We start from the raw sequence: 18,810 nt of genomic DNA, 5'->3' as shown, positions 1-18,810 counted from the left end.
CGCGCGTGACCGACCGTGGCCGAGGCGGAGGCGGCGCCGGGGTGGGCGAGTCCCCTGCTCTCGGCCAGGGGAGCCTCTAAGCGGCCCCAGGCAAGGAGACCCCGGAAGAAGGTCAAGAAATTGCCCGGGGGAGAAAGCGAAACGCTATCCGCAACCCACCCCTCCCTCGTCACGTGGTCACGCTGGGCGGAAAGAGGGAACCCAAGGCCAGGAAGCCCAGAAAGGTTCGCGAGTGGTTGGGAAGGGGCGGGACAACGAGGCTGAGGACGACTGCGCCTGCGCCTCGGGACGCGGGGGGTGGGGGGGCCCCGCCGCTTCCGGACCCCGCCGCTTCCGGGTCCGCGCACTAAGGCATCCCCGGGAATGACCCAAAACCTTCCAAGATTGGAGAAAAAAAGGACGGGAACAAGGGTCGCACCGGGGAGAGGCTCCAACTATCGTTTGTTAAGATAACGGCATCTTTGCTGTCAGAGGCGTGGGCCGCGGGGAGCTGAGTGTGGAATTGGGGGCGCTCCCCCCTGTTTATGGGGTGAGTTTGGACTTCGAGTGAGACGGAACTGGCAGTGTGCTTAGAGGTTTTGGAAAGGAGACATTTTGTTTTCACAATTATCTTCATCAAAGTAGTAAAAGCACACGTTGAAAAAAGCTAGTATAAGAGGATTTGTAATGAAAAGCAGAAGTTCCCCATCCTCAGAGGCAGCCACTTTAACCATAATAAATTGTGTTTCTAGTTTTGTTTCCTAAAGAACATCGAAGTAAAATACTTCCAAGCTATTTCTTGATTTGCTCATTTTAGTTACCTTTTGACCTTATGCCATGGTAACGAAGGTGTGGCACGCTACCCATCTCCTTTATCTCTCATTTACCTTTGTAAATTTAAACAACATACTAATCCCGTTTTTTAAAACTATACACTTTTAATAGTGTTAATAGTTTAAAAAACTTGTTTGTAAAACTGACGCATCAATTTTTAATAACAGTACTGAGAATAGGGTAAGGTGAGTGAGGCATTCCCCTCAGACACAGTAAAGGGAGCACCAAGAAACTAATCAAGATTAGTAGGTTTTTTTAAAAAATTTATTTATTTATTTATGGCTGCGTTGGGTCTTCGTTGCTGCACCCGGGCTTTCTCTAGTTGCAGCGAGCGGGGGCTACTCTTCATTGTGGTGCGTGGGCTTCTCATTGCGGTGGGTTCTCTTGTTGTGGAGCACGGACTCCAGGCGCGCGGGCTTCAGTAGTTGTGGCATGTGGGCTCAGTAGTTGTGGCGCACGGGCTTGGTCGCTCGGCTTCATGTGGGATCTTCCCCAACCAGGGATCGAACCCATGTCCCCTGCATTGGCAGGCGGATTCTTAACCACTGCGCCACCAGGGAAGTCCGTAGTATTTTTTATTTTAATATTTATTTATTTATTTGGCTCTGCTGGGTGTTAGTTTCTGCCTGTGTGATCTTTACTTGCGGTATGCGAACTCTTAGTTGCGGTATGTGGGATCTAGTTCCTTGATCAGGGATTGAACCCGGGCGCTCTGCATTGGGAGTGCGGAGTCTTAGCCACTGGACTAAGGGAAGGCCCAAGATTAGTAGTGTTTTAATAAGACATTTTAAAAAATCAAAATGTAGGAAAATCCACAATGAATAAAATATGAAAATCTTAAATAGAGACAAATCATTATTACTGATTGTTCCTTTTGTCTCAGGCTCCAATGTATCTGGGCAAGTCACAGATAACTGATGCTGTTTTTAATGCCCCCCGGGGCATCAGACTATTTAGTTTGGCTACTGTGTATTCCTCTTGTTTAAAAGCTGCCTCTCCAAATATCACCAACACAACCTGTTGATGAGACAAATTTGAGTTGATTGCTTACTCGAGTAAGGGTGCCCACTACTTGGCAAAGCTTCAGCAGTGCCTCAGAGAGAGGGTAAGGCCAGAATTTACTGAGAATTGGAAGTTTGGTGTAAGACGAGTCTTTCAGTTCAGGGTCTTGATGGGGACTGGGTACACAGCGCTGCACAACAGTCAAAATTGGTGGAAAGAGCAAGGCGAGGGGATTCAAAAAATCTCAGTGGGCAAACTGGCTGTTGATATTCAAACCATTTGTCTGGACTGGACAGCCAGGAAGAGTAAAAGATGCTAATGAAGACACAGGAGCACAACGTCAAGTTAATGTGGACAGTACGATGTGGTTTGGGTTCTCTGTGAACAGGGTGAGTGTGGAGGGTAGATGGTTTTGGTTTTCACTCTCTTCTTCCTGAGTGTATTCATCCGTTCAATGAATATTTTAAAATGTTCCAGACACTGTCAGGCACAGGGAATACGCTGAGGAACTATGCAGAATCCTGGCCCTCATGGAGCTGATAAGCTAGTGGGAGACATAGACATTAACCAAGTAAACAAATCTCGCTATTTGAAATTCTGTTATTTAGTAAACTGCAGTGAGGATGGAGTGACTGGGGGTGGTTAGATGGGGTGAACAGGGAAGGCCTTGGTGAGGAGGTGGATGGCCTGAGAGCTAAAGAGGGGAGAGAACCAGCCATGTGAAAGTCTGGGGAAGACTGTTCCAGTCTGAGGCAAAGCACATGTGCAGTTCTGAAGTGAAGGAGAGCTAGAGGAAAGGTGATGGCAAACAAGGGCAGAAAGGTAGGCCAGGCGCCGACCCCACGTGGCATTATGGGCCAATGTAGACTTGGAATTTTACCAGTTATAGTAAGAAGCATTTAATAGATTTTCAATGGAGTTATGTGATCTGATTTACATTTTTAAACCTTTTATTATGGAAATTTTCAAACACGCAAAGGTAGGAGGAATAATACAAAGAACCCCATATACTCTTCACCCAGGTTCAACAGTTACCCACTGTGCCTCCACCCACTCCCCCACCACATTAATTTTAAGCAAATCCCATATCATATCATCCATAAAAGCTTTCAGTATGTATCTTAAACTATCTTTGACACAGTCACAATACAATCACAATCCCAATTCCATCGTCACTCTTAGAAATAGTAATAAAAATTCCTTATTGTCATCCCAGTGATCTTGCAGAGATAGCAGCGAGTGGTCCTGAAGAGAGATCTTAGTTCCCTGCCTAAGAATTGAACCTGGGTAACCGGGATGAAAACCAGGAATCCCAGCTGCCAGACCGCCAGTGGCCCTGGTCTACCCCCACCCCTCCCCGTTTGAAAGCAAGAACGTTTCAAGGAGGCAAAAACTGTAAAAACAGGTACAAAGTTTATTATCAGAGACACAGCACAATGTATGGGAGAGCACACAGAGAAGCAGTTTATTGAAGTCAGAAGCTAGGCAGAAATACATACCCAGAGAGAAAGGGTATGGGCATCCTCTCTAATGAGGAAGAGCGCAATAAAGAAGTAATTTAGGAAATTCCTTGGCAGTCCAGTGGTTAGGATTGAGTGCTTCCACTGCAGGGGGCCTGGGTTCGATCCCTGCTCCGATCCCTGCTCGCTTGGGGAACTAAAATCCCACAAGCTGCGAGGCGTGGCCGGGGGGGAAAAAAAAAAAAAAGTAATTTAAATCGCTTATATAGGACAGTTCTTCCCCATCTTTGTTTACCTTTGGCCAATTATCTCATTTCTTTGTTCACACCTGACCAGTCCACCCTCCCCGACATGCGTGCACATATTTTTGCTAAGGTGGATCCCACTGCAGAAGCCTGTGGGAGTATGTCCACACTTATTATGGGGTGGCACCCCCTCCCTTTTTGAATCCCAAGGAGTCTTCCTGCACATGTGCAGACAGGGAAGTTTTCCTTGACCTCAGGACTGGGCATCTTATCTCTTTACTTCAGCAGAGCTCAGCTTCTGCCACTAGCTTTGTCCTTGGAGTGTCTGGGTGAGAACAAAGCTTCAGTTTTACTCCACTTGACAAACCCCAGCCATCCGGCCCAGGGGCCCATCTATCTCCTACCTCAACAGATCCAATCAGTATTAAGATTGCTCTGATTGCTTTGTAAAAAATAGTCTGCAGTTGGTTCGTTCAAATCAGGGTCCAAACAAGGTCTACGCATTGCAGTTGGTTGATAAGAATCTTAAGCTTCTTTTAATGTATAGGTTTCCACTAGACATTGATTTTTTCTTCGATTTATTTATTGAAAAAGCTAGGTTGTTTTTCGTGTGACTTGCCCACAATTTCCCTCTCTGTGATATCTTTAACATGTTCCTCTATTTCTGTATTTTCTATAAGCTGTTGCTTAGATCTAGAGGCTTTATGAGATTCAGGCTTGAGGCTTTAGCAAAAAATACTCCTGTGGCATGTTTTCTATTTTAAAATATCAGTCTGGGGACTTCCCTGGTGGCACAGTGGTTAAGAATCCACCTGCCAATGCAGGGGACACAGGTTTGATCCCTGGTCCAGGAAGATCCCACATGCTTCGGAGCAACAAAGCCTGTGCGCCACAACTACTGAGCCTGTGCTCTAGAGCCTGTGAGCCACAACTACTGAGCCCGAGTGCCTAGAGCCCAGGCTCCACAACAAGAGAAGCCACCGTAATGAGAAGCCCGCACACCGCAACAAAGAGTAGGTCCCGCTCGCCACAACTAGAGAAAGCCTGCGTGCAGCAACAAAGACCCAACGCAGCCAAAACTAAATAAATAAATAAATAATAAATTTATTTTAAAAATACAATAAAATATCACCCTGGTTGTTATGAAGAGAATGGACTGTAGAAGGAAAAGAGTGGAAACAAAGAGACCAGTTATAAAGGTGGTGAAGGCCTGGATGGGGTGGTGACCATGGAGATGGAGGGAAGTGGATAGATTCAATATTTTGACGTAGAACTGACAAATTTGTGATGGATTGGATGCAACCATGAGAGAAAGGGACACATCAAGAATGACTCCTGGAAAAAAAAAAAAAAGAATGACTCCTGGGCTTGAGCAGATCAGGGATGGAGAAGGGTGGCTTGGAGGTGGTATTAAAGCCATGGGACTTGGTTCTGGTTAAAACATCGTCCTCCTGTGCCTATTTCCTCTCCCTCCCAAGGACCCACCTAAATGGACAAAGAGAACAGGAGAACAGCAGTTATCAAATTAAGGAAACTTAACATTGATACAATACTATTACCTAACCTACAGACCTTTCTTTGGATTTACAATTGTCCAATAAAGTCCTTTATCACAATTTTTTCTCCCAGCCAAGGTCCAATCCAGGATCATGAATTATATTTAGTTGTATTAGTCTGCTGGAACTACCATAACAAAGTACCACAGACCAGGTGGCTTAAACAACAGAAATTTGTTGTCTCACAGTTCTGGAGGCCAGAAGTCCACGATCCAGGCGTCAGCAGAGTTGGTTCCTTCTGAGGCTATGAGTGAGAATCTGCTCTATGCCTCTCTCTTAGCTTCTGATAGTTTGCTGGCAATCTTTGGCTTTCCTTGGCTTGTATACATATCACCCCAATCTCTGCCTTCATTTTCACCTGGCCTCCTCCCTTTGTGCATGTCTGTCTCTGTCCAAACTTTCCCCTTTTTATAAGGGCACTAGTCATATTGGATTAGGCCCTCCGTAATGACCTCATTTTAACTTGGTTACCTCTGTAAGACCCTCTTTCTAAATAAGGTCACATTCTGAGGTCCTTGGGGGTTAGGACTTCAACATCTCTTTTTGCGGGGACACAATTCCACCCATAGCAGTTGTCCTATCGCTTTAGCCTCCTTTAACTGGAGCAATTTCTTTATCTTCTGTGATTTTGACACTTTTGGAGCATATAAACCAGTTGCTGTGTAGAATGTCTCTCAATTCAGATTTGTGTGATATTTCTTGGTGATTAGATTCAGATTATACATTTTTTTTTTTACAGGAATATCACAGAAACAATGTGTCCTTCTTAGTGCATCACATCCAGAAGGCACATGAAGGTTGTATTTGCTAATTTTCTTCACTGTGAAGTGGACCATTTTTCCCTTTGTAATTCATAAGTAATCTGTGGGGGAGATACTGTTGAGACCATGTAAATATGCCGGTTCTTCATCAAACTTTTACCCAGTACTTTTTGCATCCAGTGGTGATTCTTCCTTGAATTCATTTTTTTTTTTTTTAAATTTTATTTATTTATTTATTTATGGCTGTGTTGGGTCTTCGTTTCTGTGCGAGGGCTTTCTCCAGTTGTGGCAAGCGGGGGCCACTCTTCATTGCAGTGCGCGGGCCTCTCACTATCGCGGCCTCTCCTGTTGCGGAGCACAGGCTCCAGACGCGCAGGCTCAGTAATTGTGGCTCACGGGCCCAGCCGCTCCGCGGCATGCGGGATCCTCCCAGACCAGGGCTCGAACCCGTGTCCCCTGCATTGGCAGGCAGACTCTCAACCACTGCACCACCAGGGAAGCCCCCCTTGAATTCATTTTTACTCTGGTGATTGCAAAACTTTTAAAGGCATAGTAAAATAATCATTTTATTTGGTTACTGTAAAATTCATTTAGTTGAGATTACACTTAAAATTGGAAATAATCCCCAGGTGATAGAATCTTTTGAGGCCATAGGTCAAATCATGTGGCGTAACTCGAGTTTTAATGTTGGAGATTCATTGTGTAATATAGACTAACAAAGACTTGTAACTTTAAACACATTGATGAATGGCTTCTGGGTTGGTGAACACAGGGAGGGGCTGGGAAAGTGGCAAAGCTCAGAGAGGGCATGGAAGCTCCACACCCCTCCCCACCTACCGTGCTCTATGCACCTCTTCTCTCTGGCTGTTCCTGAATTATATCCTTTTATGACAAACCAGTAACCTATTCTAATTGTGGGGTGGTAAACATATACAATCAAGTTTCTTGTCCCCAAGAAACAAACCCAAAGCCGATAAAAGCTATGATGAACCTAGTTATAAGTGTTACTTCTCTGACCTTCAATCCCACTACAGAAATCTTGACAGTTGCTTCAGAAAAGATCAAAGAAGCAGTCAGATTGGTTCACCATCCTTCCTGTACAGTATTTTCAAACTTCCCAGTTGTTAAAAAGAAGCATATTTCTCTTCATACCATGGATTTTTTTCTCCTAGAAGTGGATATTTTGCCTTGGGGAATGAAAAGGGCAAGGCTCGAAGTACAGGTTGTACCATTACTCAGACTTCTAGAGAGAGTATTTGAAATCCAGTTGACCCACAAGAGAAGCCTGTCCTGATATGTCTTCTCAGAAACTTTCTTGAATGTGTGATAATGTGTGGATAATGATTTATGGAGCCAGCTGTGCTTATTTAACAGAAGTGTCTTAACAAACACATAGCAGCTTTTGTTTGAAGAAGAAATTGAGGTTAAAATTTACAAAAGAGTTATCTCCCCCAACCCTAACCCCACAAAGAGTCAATGCTACTGCATGGTAATTTTAAAAATAAAAATAAATTTAATGATATAGTTACTTATAGCTTAGCTTATACGTGGTGAGAGTAGAAAAATTACTTTAAAAAAGATTCTAGGACTTCCCTGGTGGCGCAGTGGTTAAGAATCTGCCTGCCAATGCAGGGGACATGGGTTCGAGCCCTGGTCCAGGAAGATCCCACATGCCGCGGAGCAACTAAGCCCGTGGGCCACAACTACTGAGCCTGCGCTCTAGAGCCCGAGAGCCACAACTACTGAGCCCACGTGCCGCAAATACTGAAGCCTGTGCACCTAGAGCCCGTGCTCCGCAACAAGAGGAGCCACCACAATGAGAAGCCCGCGCATTGCAACGAAGAGTAGCCCCTGCTTGCCGCAACTAGAGAAAGCCCGCGTGCAGCAACGAAGACCCAACGCAACCAAAAATAAGATAAACAAATAAAATTTATTAAAAAAAAAGAAAATGTAATGTGGGATTCTGGAGGGGACTCTGGAACAGGAAAGGGACATTAGGGAAAAACCAATGAAATCCAAATAAAGTACGGAGTTGAGTTAATAGTACCATATTGATACGGGCTGATTGTGACAAATGTGTCATACTAACGTAAGATGTTAATTATAGGGAAAACTGGGTGTGATGTTTATAGGAATTCTCTGTACCATCTTTACAGGTTTCTTTAAAAAATAAATGAAAACCATTCTAAAATAAAAAGTTATTTAAAAATGTGAAGACTCCATTTATATACAACTATGAAAGTGTCAAAATATATTAAGTGAAAAAAGAAATCAAGAACAGTATGTATACTATAGTATAGAAGGGAAATAAATATATACTCATATTTGTCCTTATTTGCATAATGAAAAGATAAATAAAAATTTATGGAAATGGTCCCCTCAGGGCAGGGGTTGGCAAACATCAGCATAGGCCAAGACAACTCATGACATGTTTTTGTAAATAAAGTTTGAAGGAAATAAGGTACACTCATTCGTTATTTATTGTCTTTGAGAGTTTTCATACTGTAATGGCAGAGTTTGGTAGTTGTGACAGAGGTCATATATTACTATCTGCCTTTTTACCGATCCCAGGTTTTAGGGGCTTGGGGAGGGAATGGGCTGCATGGGAATTAGAGTGGGAATAATACACTTTCCACGTAGATCTTTTCTATATTGTTGTTTTTTTTTTTAAATATGTGAATGCATAAACGTATCAAAAAATCTTTTTAAATGTTAAAACACCACCCCCTGGAACTACCTTTTCAGTTGTTGCTGGTCTCGTGTCTGTTAATATTCATCTTGGGGTTGGCTTGGTTTGTCAGGAATCTTCAAAAATCCATCTCAACTATTTGGTTACAGGAGCAATGATGCTGCCCAAACCTGGGATCTATTACTTCCCCTGGGAGGTCAGTGCCGGCCAAGTTCCTGACGGGGACACACTGAGAACGTTCGGCAGGTGAGAATGGTTTTTTCACATGGTGGGGGGGATGTTTAAAAAAAATTAGTCTTTTTAAAAAATTATAATATTTTAAAAATTATTTTAAAAGTATATATATTTTTTTAATAAATTTATTTTATTAATTAATTTATTTATTTATTGTTGGCTGCGTTGGGTCCTCGCTGCTGTACGCAGGCTCCCCCCAGCTGCGTCGAGCCAGGGCCGCTCCTTGCTGCGGTGCGCTGGCCCCTCACTGCGGTGGCCTCTCCCATTCAGAGCACGGGCTCCAGGCACGCGGGCCCCAGCAGTTGTGGCGCGCAGGCTCAGCAGCTGTGGCCCTCGGGCTCCCAGGATCAGCAACCATGGCGCATGGGCCCAGCCACTCTGCAGCATGTGGGATCCTCCCGGACCGGGGCTGGAACCCGTGTCCCCTGCACCGGCAGGCAGACTCCCAACCACTGCACCACCAGGGAAGTCCCCTAAAGTACATATTTTTAATTACTAAAAAATCACTTATCTTTACATTTTAAATTAGTTATTATTATCTATTATATATTTTCAAAATTATTTTAAAAATTAAAATAGTCATAATTTTATCTAATTATTTTTATTTTTGTTTTTTTAAATATATTTATTTATTTTTATTTATTTATTGGGTCTTCATTGCTGCGTGCGGGCTTTCTCTAGTTGCGGTGAGTGGGGGCTACTCTTCGTTGCGGTGCGTGGGCTTCTCATTGCAATGGCTTCTCTTGTTGCGGAGCACGGGCTCTAGGCACGCGGGCTTCAGTAGTTGTGGCTCATGGGCTTCAGTAGTTGTGGCTCGCCGGCTTCAGTAGTTGTGGCTCGCGGGCTCTAGAGTACAGGCTCAGTAGTTGTGGTGCAGGGGCTTAGTTGCTCCGCGGCATGTGGGATCTTCCCGGACTGGGGATCGAACCCGTGTCCCTTGCATTGGCAGGCGGATTCTTAACCATTGCGCCACCAGGGAAGTCCCTAATAATTTTTAAATGCTAAAAAATTAATACATATTCATTGTAAAAAATGTAGACAATCTGTAAGGGTGTAAAGAAAGCAAGTAAAAATCACCTGTAATTCCACTGTCTGGACAACCACCCACCGCTAACCTTTTGGTGATTACATGCTTTTTCATGTGTGTTTGTGTGTATATGTGGGTGGGTGTGTATATACACAATATGTGTATACACATATATACTGTGTTAGTCACATATTGCTGTGTAACAAATCACCCCAAAATTAAGTGGCTTAAAATAACAATAAATGCTTATTTTTTCATACTTAGTGTCAGGAATGTGGGAGTGGCTTAGCTGGGTGGTTCTGTCTCAGATTGACTTTGAAGATTGCAGTCGAGATGTTAGCCAGGGCTGCCAGCATCTGAAGGCTGGCGTGGACCTGGAGGATCTGATTCTATGATGACTCATTCACATGTTTGGCAATTTTGTGCTGCCTGTTGTCAAGAAGGCTCACTTCCTCAATACGGATTTTTCTATACGGCTGCTTGAGAGTCTTGGTAACATGGCAGCTGGCTTTCCCCAGAAGGAGTGACTCAACAGAGAGGGCGAAGAGAAAGCTACAATGTCAATGACCTAACCTCAGAAATCACTCTAGGTCATCTCTGCAATGTTTTATTGGTTACACAGGTCAACGCTAGTCAGGGTGGTAGGGACTACACAGGGATGTGGATGCCAGGAGATAAGAATCATTGGGGACCATCTTGGAGACATATATATATATACATGTATAAATATTTTAAGCTAGATGAGATCCTATTATATTACTATATTGTACCGTACTTAACTGTGTATGGTAGACCTAGTTCCATGCCAAATATGTAAATCTATATCATCACTTTAAATAGATCCATTTTATTTCATTGCATAGACATACCATAATTTATTTAACCACATCTATTTATTTAACCAAAATCAATTGATTTTCAACAAAGACATCAATTTAATTGAGTGGGGAAAGTATAGTCATTTCAACAAATGGTGCTGGAACTACTGGATATTTTTATGGGGGTAAAAAAACACCTTGATCCCTACCCCACAGCATACCAAAAAAAAAAAAAATCATTCTGACTGGATCATAAATGAACAAGCTAAAACTATAAAATCTTTAGAAGAAAACAGGAGAAAACCTTCATATACACCTTGAGATAGGCAAAGATTTCTTAGACTCAGAAAACAAAAACCATAGGGACTTCCCTGGTGGTTCAGTGGGTAAGACTCCAAGCTCCCAATGCAGGGGGCCCAGGTTCGACCCCTGGTCAGGGAACTAGATCCTGCAGGCCGCAACTAAGACCCGGTGCAGCCAAATAAATAAATAAATATTCAAAACAAAACAAAACAAAAACCATAAAAGAAAAATAATGAATAAATTGGACTTCAACAAAATTAAAAGCTTCTCATCAAAAGCTACCATTAAGAAGATTAAAAGGCAAGCCACGAACTGGTAGAAAATAAGTGAATGTGTGTGTATATTATCTATATTCAACAAATGATTTGTACCTAGAATAAACAAAGAGCTCATATAACCCAATAAGAAGACAAAGAACTTAATTTTTAAACGGGTAAAAGATTTAAACAAGACACTGCCAAGGAAGATATACAGAGGGCAGATAAACACATGAAAATTTGTTCAACATCATGTGTCATTAGGGAAATGCAAATTAAAACCACAATGGTACGGTATTTCATGCCCACTAGAGTGGCTAAAATTAAAAAGACTGACCGCAGCCTGTGCTGACAAGGATTTGGAATGACTAGAACCCTCATATGTTGCTGGGGGGAAAGTAAAGTGGCACAACCACTTTGAAAAACAATTGGGCAGTCTCCTTTAAACAGACAGATTGACCATATGACCCAGAAATCCCACTTGGGTATTTCCCCACGAGAAATGAAAACATATGTCAGCACAAGTCTGTAAGCAAACCAAATCAGCTGGTGAGGATATAGTAATTTATTGATCCATTCAACTGAGTGCTACCAAGCAGTAAAAAGGAACAAACTGCTGATTTACCCAACAGCATAAATGGGTCTCCAAACCATTATGCTGAGTGAAAGAGGCTAGACACAGAAGAATTCGTGCTGTTAGGATTCCATTTACATGAGGTGCTTGAGTAGGAAAACTCATCTGTGGAGACCAAGAGCAGATCAGTGGTTGCCTGGGGTGGGAGGTGGGGAGACTGAGTTCAGAGGGGCACAAGGGGACTTTTAGGGGTGATGGAAATGTACCAAAGCTTGATTGGGGTGCTGGTTACACAGTGTATACTTTTGTCAACAGTCAATGAACAGGTCCCTTTTAATGCATGTAATTTATACCTCAGTTATGTAGACCTAATTAACCTTTTCTGTTGCTGCCACTTCAATTTCTCTGATCCGAGTGAGGCTGAACATTTTCCCATGGATGTATTGGCCTCCCAGAACCTTTTGAACTTTGGGTTGGTTCTGTCTATGGATGGAAATGATCACACTTACCTGACCTCCAGGTTGTACAGCTACGACATGACGAAGTCCCGAGTGACCCTGATGGCTCAGCACAGATCTGACCAGCACCCGATCCTCGTCTGTACCAAGTTGGTGGAACCGTTCCAAGCCCAGGTGGGCTCCGTCTACATGGTCCTTGGGGAGCTGGAGCACCAGAAGGGTAAGCCTTGGCTTCACACGCCCTTTTCCACTCTGGGTCCTGAGTGGGGCAGTCTTGTGGGTGCCTGGGCTTGGCTTCTGACCCAGCAGGGGTCCCTCATTGGGGTTAACATTCCTTCCAAATCAGCCCACGAATTACAGGGACTCATAGCAAAGAGACGTGATTGGGCTTGAGATGGACCTGCCGTAGGGAAGCGAGAAAGAGGGGAGAGAAATCATTAATTTCTGCAGGCCTACAACATGCCAGGCCTGGTACTAGGAGGTTTGCTTAAATCTTTTTGAATCTGCTCACCAGCCCTTAATGAGTCATCTTATGGCTATTTCATAGATGAGAAAACTAAGGCTCAGAGAGGATGGGGCTGGAGTAACAGGCCAGGAAGTCAGGGTAAGAGAAATAAAACACAAGGGAAGGAACAGAAGCAACCTGGGAGAATCTCTATGGCATCAAGGGTTGAAGCTTGCCCTTTAAAACCTAGGTACTTGTATTCTTTGCCTCTCTCTCTGGCTGTCCCTGTGCCACTTTCCTTCACATGCTTTATGTAACTATAACACATTGTATCTGGTTATTTTAATTTAACATTATATCATAAGCATTCCCCCATGTCTTGAAAATTTTTTCTAGATATAGTATTTAATGGCTATATAATATTTTATAGATTAGATATGTACACTAATTCACACAAGCATTAGACATTTGTATTGTTTCCATTTTTTGCTCTTGTAAGTACACTGTACATTAATTGGTTAAAGAAACTATGAAGATATTCAGCCAGGAGAATATTATACAGCCATCAAAAATGGTGTTGTAAATTTATATCAGTTGACATGAAAAGATGTTCGTAGTATTTTACTAAGAAAAAGCAGTTTACAAAACAGTATGTATCATATGATCTCATTTTTGTTAAACAGACATTTTTTATACACATAAAAGTTTGAAATATTATTTACCAAAACGTTAATAGTAATTATTTCTGGGTGGTGGGGCTGTGGGATTCCTTATACTTTTATTAGCATTTGACAATGAAAATGTATTGCTTTATAGCCAGAGGGAAAAAACAGTTTAAACAATCTATCTAGATATATATTAAAAATGCTGTAGTTAATAGCCTTTAACTATTACCAATCTTTGTCCATTTTCTGATTATTTCTTTAGGGTAGTTTCCTAAAAGTGGAATTGCTACATTAAAGGATATGAACATTTATGTTTCATGATTTACACTCCCAACTTACTTTCTAAAAGTTGCAGTGGTTTTTAACTCTGGATGAAATGCACTAGAAAAAAAGTAAATGGGCTTTACTTTAATTACGTTTGATTTAATAGAAGTTAATCTTTATTCAGGCTTAAGCCTTTGAGCTCAGAGTCCCTGCCTTCATAATTGATTTGAGAGAAGTATCAGGAGGAGGGGTGGAAATGGGTACAAAGGGCCTTGAATAAATCATTCATTCCACTAAATAAATCATTTCCACTTTGACTGCAGCCCACATCACCTGAGACTCCCTCCTGCACTCCTGGCCCCTACAGGGAGTCCTGGGAGCTCTCAGGAGCCAACTGCCCAGTATCTGTAACTCAAAGGTCTGATTGCAGATACAGAGAGGGGTTGATACTAAGGTGGGACATCAGGCCAGGACCAGGGCGGGACCTGGAGAAGACATTTAGAATTATTTGTGGGGAGAGAAATGGAAAAAACTTTAAAGTACAAATTCAACCCATATAACTTTTTAAATTTAATGTTTTCAAATCAAACACAAAAGTAGAATGAGCCTCCATGTACCCGTCACCCAGATTCAGCAGTGATCCACATGCCACTCTTGTGTCATCATCGCCCGCATTTACTTACTTATTTTGCTGGTGTATTTTAGAGCAAATCTGACATCATTTCATTTACCCATAAATGCCTCAATGTCTATCTCTAACATCACGATCACGCCCAACAAAATGAATAGCTGTTCCTTAATATACTCTAGTACATACCTTGTCTGTGATCATTCCCCTCCTCGGCCCCAAAATGGCTTTTTACAAAAAGTTAGTTTAAAAGCGGGAGGCAAACAAAGTCCATGCATTGTCTTTGGGTTACATATCCCAAGTCTCTATAACAGTTCTGTCTTCCTTTTTTCCTTTTTTCAATGCCATTTATTGGAGAACTTGGGTCTGGAATTAGCTAATTGCTTCCACCTGGTTGCATTAAACCTGCTCTTCCTTCCCTTGAGTTTATCCTACCTTTTTCTGAAAGGAATGTATTTCAGGGAAACCAAACGGCTGGAGGAGGGAACGTTCTTTAGAGAAGAATCACAGTGAATAACCGCAGGAGAAACAATTAAATGCTAAAGTCACCATGTTAAAAGCCCCGAGGAAATAATAAATCCAGGCAACGATCGTTATCACTGGCCGCTCAGATCATTAGGTGGAAGCTTGCCGGGAACACTGTAGCTCAGGTGATCAAACATTACAAAAATCGGACCCATCGATCGTGTGCCTCTGGTGTGATGCACCAGGAGAGCACAGACAGTACTGCTCTGATGTGTTCTTGCCAAAAAACAAAAAAAATGGAACCTCAATAGTCAAGCCTCAGACCCAGCAGGATTCTTCCTAGGCTCTGGCTAGTTTACCACTTATCGTTATTTTCATCACAATGTGTAGGGGTTTTTTTTCTTAAAAAAATTTTTTCCCCTCAGTTTCTAATTTCTGAGACTACATGCTCGTCATTCGAGACTGACACAAGGAAAGAAAGACGACGGTGAAGAGGGAGGGCAGAGTGTGGGCTGAGTTTGGCAGTGGTCGCTGACCTCCAACCTGCGGTGGCTTGTCTGGCCCCCGGCCAGGTCTGAAGTCCTGTGGGGACACAAAGGTCAACCACACACGGTTGCCTGCCCCGTGGCAAGGTTGGCAGTTCTGAGGATGGACCAGAGGCCCCCTCAAGTCACCTTTCTGAAATGTTTGCACACGAAAGAGAAGAAATGCCAGCCATGTGCCAACAGCAGCTGGCCGGGACACCCCGCAGGGCCGAGGGCGTCCAGTCCGGGGATTAAGATGTGAGGACACAGCCTCGGCCCCGCTCTGCTCCAGGGGCCCGCATGGAATACCAGGCTGAAGGTTACTCGCCTACAGCAAGAAGCTGCCCCAGAGCTCTCACCATAAATCCCACCTGTTCCGGTTTCCGTGCACCTGACTGTTTCCTGCCCTCACAGGCCTTCTTTGTGTCCTCTCGAACCTTCAAGCCCCCTTCTCTGGGACTTGCCTGAAACCTGGCTTCTCCCCCCAGGCAGCAGTTCCCCTCCCGCCCTCCCACGTGGAGGCTCCCAGGCCCCACACGCATCACAGAACCCAGAGGTGGGGCGGAAATCCTGGCAGCTCCTCCTTTGCAGCGACCAGTTCTGCCACCTCCGCCCCACTGCTGCCTGACGTACCCGGACCCGCCGGCCTCTGCCGCCTGAAACTAGGTTCCACCCTCAGTATTTTTCTGCCTCGTCACCCATTGGGACCACCTTCTCTCCCCTCCAGCTTGACCTCACTATCATTTCAACCACTTTCCTGGCAGAAGTTCCAACCCCTCGTCTCCCATCATTCCTCCCTGATTAAACCCCAATCCCCACCCTCTCAGGTCCCACCCAGCTGTTGATGGAGAAAGTTCACAAAGCTCCAGGGATTCCTAGCACAATGGTTTCAAGGTCTCTTATCTCTTCCAGGCCCTTCACGCTGCCTAGAATTCCTTCCATATGTCCTGGCTGGTCCCCCCTCCCCCTGACCCGCAACAGCTATTTCAGGCATTCACGCAGGACCCCCTTCGTCATCACCTCCCCGTCCCTTCCAGCAAATTACCTCACCTCCTACATCCCAGGTAAAATTGAGGCCACAGCTGCAGCCTCTCCTAAAATTATACGCATCCACACCCATCAGTAGCCCCTTTCCTCCAGTCTGGGAGAGAGGAGGGTCCCTCCTGCCTGCGGTGCAGCCCCTGTGCTGTGATGCATGCCTGCCTTCCTGCAGGGGCTTTGCTTTCTCAGCTGAATCCTTAACCTGTTACCACTGGTTCTTCCCTCCCAGCATATAAAGCGCTCAAGCCTCTTCTGTATTAAAATAATAGCAACAATGTCAAGTTCAGCTCTATCCCTACCTAGCTGTGACCCTCCTCCCTCCACAGTCAAACTTCCTAAAAGAAGATCTGTTCTCCATATCACCCCTCCGTATCTCAGAATCACACCTCAACCCACTGCATTCTGGATTGAACCCACACCCTCGGCATTGAAAGCGCAGAGTCCTAACCACTGGACCACCAGGGAATTCCCTCAGCCCTTCTCCTTTGCAGCAGGTTCTTTTTCTTTGCAAGAAGAGATTCCCCTAAATGACTATTTCTCTGGGTTCATAAACTCCTTTCTCCTCCCCTACAGCACTCTTCAAATGCCGTTCTTTTATTCCATTTACACAGACCTTTTGCAGATGGACTAACAGAATTGCCAAATTTGTCCCTGTGATAATCATACTTGTAAAATTCACTTCCATTTTTAATAACTTTTCTTCATTCACAGGAAGAAACATGTTCCACTATCTGTATCTCGAAGAGAAGGTTTCCCCAGGCTGAGGGGAGGAAAGAGCTGACAGGCATTATTATTGTAAGGAAAGTTCTGTGAAATTAAGTCCAATACTAAGAAAATCTTCATACAGGAAGTTTGGAAACATTTGACCTATGCTTCGATTTTGAGATTTTTAACTGCGAATTAGAGCACTCTGATTTTGTCCTTGCTCTCCCTGTGTCATCCTGAACACATGCAGCTGCTCTGTGAAAACTATTTAGGGCCACATGTGTCACAAGAAAAGGTCTAGGCCTTTCAGTGCCAAATGAAGTTTAGGCAAATATCCTGTTTGATTGATCAGTATAGATGAGCCAGCTATTCCTGAAGAGGCCTGAGTGATGAGAATCAACAGTCTACACCCATCCACAGATCCACATACTGTCCCATGCCCCCCCCCCGCAACCCCACTCTAGGCCATGCGGCCCCTGCAGTCCAGCGCTGGGGCCAACAGAAGCTGACGACACACAGGCAACCTCATGTTTCAAATGAGTTCATCTTTCTGTGTTGAAGCCTGGAATCTACACAGTCCAACTCTCTGAATTCTGCCCCCGGGCTCTGTTAAATCAATAAAGTGGCCTAGACTAGAGGAAAAGGTAGGCATAGACTTTAACCAGAGAGAGCCTCTATCTCAAAACGGCATCAAAAGAGGACAGCATAATGTTCTAGAACATTGAATGTATTCACTGACGTGCCCAGAGAGCAGAGAGAACATAGTGCAAAAAAAAAAAACAACAACCAAAAACAACCTATTAGGGCAAACCCCGGATGTCCTTCCTATTTGGTGTCACCTGAACATTGACAAACCTTTCCATCAGCTCACCACAGCATCTGCTAGAAGCGCCCCCAGCCCCTTGTCCAGGGTGGGATGACTTGCCCCTGTAAGGCCAGACTCTCCCCTTGGATTGATTAAATATGGGGTTTTCTTTGCCCCAATTTCCAATGCAAGTGAGCCCTATGAAGCCAAGGGGCCCTTCCCTTGGTACAAATGGAGAACTAGGGTGGTGATTGAGGCCCCTCAACTCTGGGCACTTGGGAGCTACAGAGAAGCTGGTAGGAGTTAAGATGACAAAAGAGGGAAGTAGAGGCTACATCTCTCTGGGCCTCCTCCCTGGAAGAATGGAATTTTCAGGCTGCCCCCTGAGTTTCAGCCATGTGCCTGTAGTGCGTGGCGGGCCCGCAGTTCTGAGGCCCAAGAAGACAAATGGTCAGCATCCTGTAAACCATCCTTCTCACCTGTGCCCTGTCAGACTCTTCTGTCAAAACCCAGGACCGAGATCAAGTCGAGGGGAAACGGCTGGAATGCATCTGCAGGTTGTGTTGCTGACACTGCCTGTGCCTTGGTGTCTGTGTCTTTCAGATGGAGGCTGCGTGGTGAAGGCCCGGGTGCTGACTTGTGTGGAAGGAATGAATCTCCCCTTGTTAGAACAAGCCATCCGGAAGCAGAGGCTGTACCAGCGAGAGAGGGACAGCAGCCAGTAGAGAGCAAAACGGCAGCTCCTGGCAAACCCCCCCGACCCCGCCCCGCCCCCCGCCCCCACCTCCCGCGCTCGAGCTGCGCTGCTGCCGAGAAGATGCAGGAGCTTCCTGGAGAGAAGACGGGAGGGATTGTTCAAAGGGATTGCCCCAGAAATGGGAGCCTAGAGATCAGAGGCAGGTCTCTGGGGCCCTGGGAGCTGGGCCCCGTGTGGGTCCTGGAGGGTTGCAGAAGGTCCTCGTGAATAAAGCCATGTGGTGTGACGGAGCAGTGCATGCACGTGGTGCAGTGCGTGCACGTGGTGCAGCGCCGGGAGGGGCCAGCAGGGGGAGCCTCGGAGCAGGCAGCCGG

At 44.7% G+C, this 18,810-nt stretch overlaps 1 protein-coding gene across 5 annotated transcripts; it reads left to right on the top strand.

Annotated features, from left to right (window-relative positions):
* Window positions 1-36: 36 nt before the first annotated feature.
* Window positions 37-18,726, top strand: TEN1 (TEN1 subunit of CST complex). 5 transcript variants are annotated; one of them, XM_007185724.3, is made up of 5 exons: window positions 37-224; window positions 5,816-5,873; window positions 8,676-8,772; window positions 12,260-12,417; window positions 18,343-18,726. In XM_007185724.3, exons 3-5 carry the CDS (start codon window positions 8,681-8,683, stop codon window positions 18,462-18,464), a joined length of 372 nt encoding a protein of 123 aa, XP_007185786.2. In that variant the 5' UTR covers window positions 37-224; window positions 5,816-5,873; window positions 8,676-8,680; the 3' UTR covers window positions 18,465-18,726. The 5 variants fall into 5 exon arrangements, with proteins under 5 accessions (XP_007185786.2, XP_007185784.2, XP_007185785.2 ...); XM_007185723.2 differs by lacking the exon at window positions 37-224 and adding an exon at window positions 316-529; XM_007185722.3 differs by lacking the exon at window positions 5,816-5,873 and having other exon boundaries at window positions 73-224.
* The last annotated feature ends 84 nt before the right edge of the window (window positions 18,727-18,810 follow it).

Source organism: Balaenoptera acutorostrata, chromosome 20, assembly GCF_949987535.1.
Source record: "Balaenoptera acutorostrata chromosome 20, mBalAcu1.1, whole genome shotgun sequence".
Classification (NCBI taxonomy): domain Eukaryota; kingdom Metazoa; phylum Chordata; class Mammalia; order Artiodactyla; family Balaenopteridae; genus Balaenoptera; species Balaenoptera acutorostrata.
The sequence above is the reverse complement of the archived record's forward strand: the minus strand, read 5'-3'. Positions and strand labels throughout refer to the sequence as shown.